Below are 9,921 nucleotides of genomic sequence, written 5' to 3' on the forward strand. Positions count from 1 at the left end.
CAGACTTAAACTTAGTGAAGTAATATACCGTATTTTTCGCTCTATAACACGCACCCGACCATAACACGCACATAGTTTTTAGAGGAGGAAAACAAGAAAAAAAAATATTCTTAATGAAACAGTGGTTGTATGATTTTTGTGGTTCATGCTGTGGCCACAGACATGTGAGTTGACGGTGAGTTTGGGGTAGCCCAATGCAAAAATCCTGAGGATCCATGTGGATCCATGCTTTGTAACCACGTTTTTGCACCACTGCGGCCCCAGGCAACGGTGGGTGCGTGATTTTTTTGGTGCAAGCTGTAGCCATGGACATGCTATGTGATCTGATGGTGAATTTGGGGTGACCCAGTGTGGCTGCCCCTGCCCTGTGCTTTTATCATTACCTGCACAGGTGAGGCCACACCCACCTCTAGTCACATGCGGAGGAAGTCTGTCCCAGGAAGTTTACCTGCTGGCTGGACAAACATCCCTCCCCATGTCTAAACATGTACACTCTAGGAATGTTGTAATTGACTGCTCTTGTGTTTCACATCCCACAAAAACATCATACCTAATCACAGAAGGAAGCGGTCTACAGCGGAAATCCTGTCTGCCAGGATACCTGATAATGGTCCCTGATTGCTTTACCTGGGCAGCCTGGCCATTCTTTTGTGATGGTTAATGCTTTAATTCCTGAATCTAGGCTCACCCTATTCAGACACAAATAAGCCCTTAACACAGGTAAGCAAAAGACAATGGAGTCGTCCGCTTTTTATTCTCCTGTGATGTAAGTCATGGGCCCTGCCTGCTGGCCTGCTCCCTAAAATATCACAGGTTTGCTCCTTTCTATATATAGGGTGCCTACATTCTGCACGTTCAAACGGCTTGAGGTACCTATGAGGTCCATAAATGACCATATGGCATATATTCAACACAAAAAAACAGTGACAATTTGTTGTTGGCAAAGGACAGCTGGACATAGAAAGGGCCCCATTACCTTCAGTGGCTTAGGGCTTCGTCAAACCCAAATCCGGCCCTGTTCTCGCTAATAAAGGGTTAACTCCGACTTTGAACGGTGTGATTTATTGCCTGCTTGCTCTTTGACATGCAGCGACGTTTCTCCCCCTCCAGAGATTCGTGACTCAGCACTTTAGGTCCGGTGACATGTGGATCGGCCTGACGGACGTCACGGGAGTCTGGAAGTGGGTGGACGGGACTTCTTACATGCTCCAGCAAGAGTGAGTTTGATGCCCCCTGCACAGACGCGGCTGTTTCCCACTCCACCCAACCCTCTGCAGTGCTGTCATCGCAGCTAAAGAAATCCCCCCAAAGCAAGGAAGAATTGCGTCCCAAAAGCAAGGAATGATTGGACTCTGATTAATAAAATACACACGAGGCTTGACCAGCAAGACTCTGGGAGAAAGTGCCAATAATACTAATAATACTATCAAGACTCTGGGAGAAAGTGCCAATAATACTAATAATACTAATACTACTAATAATAATTTATTATTTATACCCCGCCCATCTGGCTGGGTTTCCCTACCCACTCTGGTCGGCTTCCAACAAAATATTAAAATACAGTAATGCACCAAATATTAAAAGCTTCCCTAAACAGGGCTGCCTTCAGATGTCTTCTAAAAGTTTGGTAGTTATTTTTCTCTTTGACATCTGGTGGGAGGGAGTTCCACAGGGCGGGTGCCACCACCAAGAAGGCCCTCTGCCTGGTTCCCTGTAACTTGGCTTCTCACAGTGAGGGAAACGCCAGAAGGCCCTCGGAGCTGGACGATGGGGGTGGAGACGCTCCTTCAGATATACTGGACCGAGGCCTTTTAGGGCTTTCAAGGTCAGCACCAACACTTTGAATTGTGCTCAGAAACGCCAAAGATAACATTCAATTTTTAATATTTGTTGGAAGCCACCCAGAGTGGCTGGGGAAACCCAGCCAGATGGGCTGGGTACAAATAAATTATTATTATTATTATTATTATTATTATTATTATTATTATTATTATTATCATCATCATCATCATCATCACTTCTGCAGCACGCCAATCTAGCATATGGCGGCTGTTCCCAGCTCTGTGCTTTATGGCAAAGTTGCAGCAACAGGGGATGATTCCCATTCTGCCAGTTTATATACCTTCTCCTGCAGCCGGAGACGACGCCCTCCTGGAAAAGTCCTCTCCTCTTTAATTTTCATTCTGCCTCTGGCTCTGGTTCAGGAGAGGCTGGGCAGCGCCTGGTCCTACACTTTCCTGGCCTGCCTCTTCTTCCAACCCCTCCACCCTCCCGCTCTGAAACAATTCAAGAAGGACACTGACCAACTGGAACGTGTCCAGAGGAGGGCAACCAAAATGGTCAAAGGCCTGGAAACGATGCCTTATGAGGAACGGCTAAGGGAGCTGGGCATGTTTAGCCTGGAGAAGAGGAGGTTAAGGGGTGATATGATAGCCATGTTCAAATATATGAAAGGATGTCACATAGAGGAGGGAGAAAGGTTGTTTTCTGCTGCTCCAGAGAAGCGGACACGGAGCAATGGATCCAAACTACAAGAAAGAAGATTCCACCTAAACATTAGGAAGAACTTCCTGACAGTAAGAGCTGTTTGACAGTGGAATTTGCTGCCAAGGAGTGTGGTGGAGTCTCCTACTTTGGAGGTCTTTAAGCAGAGGCTTGACAACCATATGTCAGGAGTGCTCTGATGGTGTTTCCTGCTTGGCAGGGGGTTGGACTCGATGGCCCTTGTGGTCTCTTCCAACTCTATGATTCTATGATTCTATTCTATGATTCTATGATTCCCCCAACCCCTGATTCTTGCCTCCTGGCCAGCGCAGTTCCCCACAAACCACCGCCCCTCTCTCCCCAGTCAGACTCCAGCCCCCTGCCCTAACACACACTATCCTCAGCATCCTGCCGCAGGGCTCAGCTTATGTTCAGAAAGAAAGAAAGAAAGAAAGAAAGAAAGAAAGAAAGAAGAAAGAAGGACTATATCTCACTTTTACAGAGTGTTCCAAGAAAGGCAATTTGCATTGTGCGTTTAAATTCTGGATGCGGAGATTTTAACGCCCGTGTAATTTATTCTCACGCTTGTAAGCTGCTTAGACTGTTTTGGCACTAATAATTAATGCCGGAATCCTTCTGTCTCAGGAGAAAATGTATTTGTGTACTTTTGGGGGTGAAGTCTCGTACCTATGGGGCTGCCTCTCCTGGAATGTCCCACGGAGGACCTTATGGCCTTCAACTAAAAACATCTTGGAGGTCCCGGGCCACAGGGAGGTTAGACTGGCTTCAACCAGAGCCAGGGCCTTTTCGGCCGTGGCCCCTACTTGGTGGAACGCTCTGTCACAAGAGGCTGCGTTCAGAAGTCTTCTGAATGTAAAGTAGTTGTTTATCTCTTTGACATCTGATGGGAGGGCGTTCCACAGGGCAGGTGCCACCACCGAGAAGGCCCTCTGCCTGGTTTCCTGTAGCTTTGCTTCTCGCAATGAGGGAACCGCCAGAAGGCCCTCAGAGCTGGACCTCAGTGTCCGGGCTGAACAATGGGGGTGGAGACGCTCCTTCAGGTCTCCTGGGCCTTTGAGGCCATTTAGGGCTTTCAAGGTCAGCACCAACACTTTGAATTGTGCTCGGAAACGTACTGGGAGCCAATGTAGGTCTTTCAAGACTGGTGTTATGTGGTCCCGGCGGCCGCTCCCAGTCATCAGTCTGGCTGCTGCATTCTGGATTAGTTGTAGTTTCCGGGTCACCTTCAAAGGTAGCCCCACGTAGAGCGCATTGCAGTAGTCCAAGCGGGACTGTAAAACTCTGCTAAGTAAAAGAACTTGCTAGCACAAGTTAAAGGTAAAGGTAAAGGGACCCCTGACCATTAGGTCCAGTCATGGACGACTCTGGGGTTGTGGCACTCATCTCACTTTACTGGCCAAGGGAGCCAGTGTACAGCTTCTGGGCCATGTGGCCAGCATGACTAAACCGCTTCTGGCGAACCAGAGCAGCACACGGAAACGCTGTTCACCTTCCCACCGGAGTGGTACTTATTTATCTACTTGCACTGGTGTGCTTTTGAACTGCTAGGTTGGCAGGAGCAGGGACCGAGCAACGGGAGCTCACCCCGTCGCGGGGATTCGAACCGCCAACCTTCTGATCGGCAAGCCCTAGGCTCTGTGGTTTAACCCACAGCGCCACCCGCGTCCCTAGCACACGTTAGGAAGGATATTAATAAACAATATATCCTCTCCTGCCTTCCTGAACATTCCCACACAGAGATCCTTTACCTTTTCCTTTTTCTACCTAAATCAGAGAACAACATCTCTATAGTATCGTGTATTTTATAGTATAGTATAGTGTATTTTAAAATGGGGTTTCAGAGTTTTTAGGGTTTTTTGAACGTTTTATGTAGTTTTTCAATTTCATTGTTCTGTATGGGACAAGGACAATAAAGATATCGTATCGTATTGTATATCGTATATCGTAACGACGATATAACGACGCATTAAATGTCTTCCCCATCCCTCCTTTCAAGAACACTGCAAATGATGGATTTTTCCGTTCTGTTGTTTTAGGGACTGGGGTGAAGGTCAGCCAGACCACTGGTACGGCCACGGACTGGGAGGCGGAGAGGACTGTGTCCAGACTTATTCCAACGGCCTTTGGAACGACAACCACTGCTCTCGCCGGTTCTCTTGGATGTGCGAGATGGAGCTGGGCCTCTAGGGGAAACGGGAAGGAATTTGGTACCTTTATGCACATGTGGTGGTACTGCACCAAGATAAGAGAATTTGGGGACATAACATACAAGGAACTCAAAAAGATCTTCAAATTCTCGTTTTGAAAACACACACACACACCCTGAAGCCTTTTTGTTAGGTATTATGTCCACTGATCTACAAAAACCCCCACAGAACCCTCTTTATGTACGCAGCCACAGCGGCGAGGATTTTGATAGCAAAAAAATTGGAAAGGCGATGTCATCTGTACAAAAACTGATTGGCAAGCAAAGAAAATAGAATATTCGGAACTTGCAAGGATGACTGGGAGAATAAGAGGAAATTCCGGGTGGAAATTTAGTAAAGATTGGATAACGTTTAAAGAATATCTTTAAAAGTACTGTAATTACACAAATCTCCCGACAGATTAGGACTGGAGATTAGGATTGGAGTTTAAGGAAATTATAAAGTGAAAATTTCTACTGATAATTAATGGGAAAGAATAATGAAAATGAAGTTGCCTATAGACTAGTAAGATATAAAAAGCACAGTGAGGTGTATTGGAAGTTAAAGGGTACATAATGTCAAATGACGTGTTGTTAGTCAGTGTCTATGGTCTGTTTATGTTGTCTGTCGTTTTGTTTATGTTCTATGTAAATTGTTTTGTAATAAAAAATCTTTAAATATAAATGAATAGAGGAAACAGGAAGGTTCCCTCCACAAAACCCAGTTTTGTCACTCTGACACGGAGAGTTCCATAAAAGTGATTTCTTTTCTAGTTGCATTTATGCTCTATTTTTTGGAAATCATTTCAAATATAAAATTTAAACAAGCCAAATACATCTCAATCTCTGAATCTCAATACTTCCCCCACCCTCCGTGGATCTTGTTCTCAACTTTTATAACTGCATATTATTCCATAATCTATATTTTATATCAATCCATATTATCCATGGTAATTGTTATACTACAAGGGAAATTAAAATCCTGCTAGTGTTCCCACCTGCTTGCAGGGGTCTCCTAAATAATAATAATAATAATAATAATAATAATAATAATAATAATAATAATTTTATTTATACCTCGCCCTTCCCGGTTCAAAAACCAGGCTCAGGGCGTCTAACAACAAATTTAAAACACTTAATTATAAAAGCAGCATAAAATACAGTATAAAAACATGAATGACAATAAAATTCAAAAATCAGTTCAGAGGAAATAAGCATTAGATAATCCCCAGGGCTAGCTGGCTGAATTGGTCCTACTTGGGCCAGCGAGGAGACCAGGGGAGAATTAGCAGTGGGATCCCAGAGAGGGTGATCTTCATAAAAAGGGAAGGAAGGGGAATAAAAGATCAGGCTGAATTCAAATTAAAGGCCAGGCGGAATAGCTCTGTCTTACAGGCCCAGCGGAAGGAGGTTAAATCCCGCAGGGCCCTGGTCTCTTGGGACAGAGCATTCCACCAGGTCGGAGCCACCACTGAGAAGGCCCTGGCCCTGGGGGAGGATAATCTGACTTCCTTAGGGCCCTCTAAACTATGATTGTTCATGGACCTTAAGGTCCTCTGCTTGTAATTTTCCCCCATTTTTATTAAAAGTTCCGGTCTTCTTGTTTCCTGAGTTTTCCAGTCACCTTTGTAGTTCATCAGCTTCACTTGACATTCCTCTCTTGCCATTCTTCTTTCCATCTCTGGGCTAGTAGCATCCGAGTGGCTGTTGTCCGAGACATAAAAAGTCCTTTCTGCTCCTTTGGTATATCGGTACCTATAATTCCTAATAAAAAAAGCTTCTGGTTTTTTAACAGTTTATTTCATTTTTTAAAAAATTCATTTCATTATATATCATCTCCCAGAAAGCTTTAATTACCTTACGCCAGGCATAGGCAAAGTCCGGCCCTCCAGATGTTTGGGACTACAATTCCCATCATCCCTGACCACTGGTCCTGTGAGCTAGGGATGATGGGAATTGTAGTCCCAAACATCTGGAGTTTGCCTATGCCTGCCTTACACGACCACCACATATGATAAAAGGTACATTCCTTTTTCTTTACATTTGATTTATTTATGCTTCCATGCCGCAACCAACCGCTTTTTCCTCCTTTAACTTCCTCCTTGACGGTCACCTTGTCCGGGAAAAGCCTTTGATTGATCACCCTACTAGTCCTCATTGTAACTGAAGATGGAGAAGTCATGGTTGGCTTTTATACGGCTTAGGACCCATGTACCTACGGGACCTGGTATGTCCCACGGAGGACCTTATGGTCTTCAAATAAAAACATCCTGGAGGTCCCAGGCCACAGGGAGGTTAGGCTGGCCTCAACCAGAGCCAGGGCTTTTTCGGCTGTGGCCCCAATCTGGTGGAACGCTCTGTCCCAAGAGACCAGGGCCCTGCAGGACTTGACATCTTTCCGCAGGGCCTGCAAGACAGAGCTGTTCTGCCTGGCCTTTGGCCAGGGCACAGTCTGACCCCCTCCTCACAGATGGCCCAATGGTTGCCATTAATTTGATTCTGAATTGATTTTAGAATGAATTGATTTTAGAATGTATTTCAATTAACTGATTGTGATTTTATGTAAACTGTCTTACTTTTATTGTTGTTAGCCGCTCTGAGCCCGGCTTCGGCTGGGGAGGGGATATAAATAAAACTTTATTATTAGTATTAGTCTTATTTATACCCCGCCCTCCCCAGCCACGACCGGGCTCAGGGCGGCTAACACCAGCTATAAAAACAATTGATTAAAATGCAACTTAAAAACAAGATTAAAAAACAACATTAAAATGCAGCCTCATTCTGCAGAAACACAAATCAAATCATATAAAGTGCCTGGAAGTTCTAGTTCTTGTCGAAATCTCAAATTACATGTAATTCCCCCCACATTTTCGCCCTGCCCCAGAATGAGTTGTGTTCAAATTGTTATTTCTTTTTTTACTGAGTTGCAGCTACTGCCAAGATCATATGCGAAACCAATTCTTTTGACAAAATTCCGCGTCGTCGAAAATACCCATTAATTTTGTACCGTCAGCGATTGCTTCTTTAGCGAGATTTGCCGTTTCTGCTAGAATTAAATTGGACCTGGCCGCCATTGGCTGCCTGCATTTCCTGGCCCGCTATTGGCCGAGGGGCTTGCGCGTGTCATGGAATGTTCATGGGCTTTCCGACTGGGGAAGATTCACACAAGACCAACGCGATCCTGTGCGTTCACCATTAGGCAGAGACCTGACTTTCCCTCATCCCTTTTAATACATAAAACAGAAAATATATCTTGTTGTGAGGACAGAATAACTGAGATGAGGCAGGTCTGAGGCCCCGGCCCCAAGGGCGGAAAATCTGCAAGTTATGAACCTAAATAAATGCTTTTTTTAATCTTACAACCAAGTTCTGTTTGATTTTATGCAATAGATAAATGAAAATAAACAAACCTACGGTTATACCGGAAATCAACTGTATCTTTTACAAAAACAAATAAAGCATGATGAGATTATCATGTTTGTTTGCCTTTCTTCAGACATGGGTCAGTTGCCTTTATTGTATCTATTCATAAGAATATTTATAAACTGTCATTAAAAATAATGTTGTAAGGAAAAAACCAAACTACTCCTTTTCCCTTCTGGGGTACCCAAGAGCCCGTGAAGAGTCCTTACGTAGGTTCCCTATTGGCAGGAAAAAATAACAGAGGCCAACCAGAGAATATTGAGAAGCAAAGCAGCTAGTAAGCTTGATCTTTATTGATCTGTTGCAACAGGGTCCTTGCTCACCACACGCAGGAGGGAGGAGGAAGCCAGAACCCAGGTGTGTCCATCCTTATATAGACATTTTAAATTGCCAGCCCTGGAGTCCAAGACCACCCCCAGAAACATCATACATACATCACAGAAAAGGCGGTCTACAGCAGAAATCTGAGCGCATTGTTTATCTCCTGTCTTTGTTTATCTCCTGTCTGGCAGGCTACCTGCTAATGGTCACTTGATTCGATACCCTGAGGAGCCTGGCCAGTCTTTTGTAATGATAAATACTTAGTTCCTGAGCCAGGTCATAGGCTCACCCTGTTCATACACAGACATACCCTTAAGACAGGATTTGTGAAGGAGGAGACAATGGGGAGGCTTTTCCATTTTCCTTTGACTTTGCAGAGAAAACATTTGGTCAGTTTGGGAATAAAAAACGGTTTCTGGTCGGTCTTCCTGTGCTGATCTATGTACGTGCTTGGTTGGTACATTGATGAACATTGAACATATATCTAAGACCTCAAAATTCCTATCACAGAACAGAATGCTGGACTAGATCGGCCCCTGGTCCAATCCTGCAGCTTCTGGGCTTCCTTCTGGAAGCTGACGGGAGTCGTAGTCCCAAACATTTATAGGGTGCCAGCTTGGAAATGGGTGCCACCCTACAAATGGTCAATCATCTGGGTTTGTGTCCTGCCTTGACCACCCCTCCCAGACCACCCCCACGGCTGTGTTCATCCCTTTGGCCTTGCTGCTTTCCTTGGGGGGGGGGAGGGGGAGAGCAGGATCCCATCTCAGGGGGTTGTAATAATAATAATAATAATAATAATAATAATAATAATAATAATAATTTATTATTTATACCCCGCCCATCTGGCTGGGCCTCCCCAGCCACTCTGGGCGGCTTCCATAGAAACCAAAAATACAGTAAGATATCACACGTTAAAAACTTCCCTAAACAGGGCTGCCTTCCGATGTCTTTTAAAGGTAGGATAGCTGCTTATTTCCTTCACACCTGAAGGGAGGGCGTTCCACAGGGCAGGCGCCACCACCAAGAAGGCCCTCTGCCTGGTTCCCTGTAACTTTGCTTCTCGCAATGAGGGAACCGCCAGAAGGCCCTCGGTGCTGGACCTCAGTGTCTGGGCAGAACGATGGGGGTGGAGACGCTCCTTCAGGGATACTGGACTGAGGCCGTTTAGGGCTTTCAAGGTCAGCACCAACACTTTGAATTGTGCTTGGAAACGTACTGGGAGCCAATGCAGATCTCTCAGGACTGGTGTTATGTGGTCTCGGTGGCCACTCCCAGTCCCCAGTCTAGCTGCCGCATTCTGGGGAAAATGAACGAATTCCTGTGCCCCACAAATAACCCAGAGGTGCATTTTAAATAAAAGGACACATTCTACTCATGTAAAAACACGCTGATTCCCAGACCGTCCGCAGGCCGGATTTAGAGGGCGATAGGGCTGGATTCGGCCCCCGGGTCTTAGGTTGCCTACCCCTGCTCTATACCAATTG

The 9,921-nt window shown here is 45.2% G+C and overlaps 1 protein-coding gene across 4 annotated transcripts in view; it reads left to right on the top strand.

Moving 5' to 3' along the window:
- LOC310692176 (asialoglycoprotein receptor 1-like) overlaps nucleotides 1-8,164 on the top strand; it is a 42,537-nt gene extending 34,373 nt beyond the window's left edge. For 3 of the 4 annotated variants that reach the window (XM_083472826.1, XM_083472828.1, XM_083472827.1), the window contains 2 exons: nucleotides 1,111-1,217; nucleotides 4,542-8,164. In XM_083472826.1, coding sequence (XP_083328952.1) covers nucleotides 1,111-1,217; nucleotides 4,542-4,692 — 258 coding nt within the window. In that variant the 3' untranslated portion in view covers nucleotides 4,693-8,164. The remainder of the gene's footprint in view (nucleotides 1-1,110; nucleotides 1,218-4,541) is intronic. The other variant, XR_014518664.1, reaches the window with a different exon arrangement.
- Nucleotides 8,165-9,921: the final 1,757 nt, after the last annotated feature.

Source organism: Podarcis liolepis (genome assembly GCF_965112155.1).
Source record: "Podarcis liolepis genome assembly, chromosome: 13".
In the NCBI taxonomy this organism is placed as follows: Eukaryota; Metazoa; Chordata; class Lepidosauria; order Squamata; family Lacertidae; genus Podarcis; species Podarcis liolepis.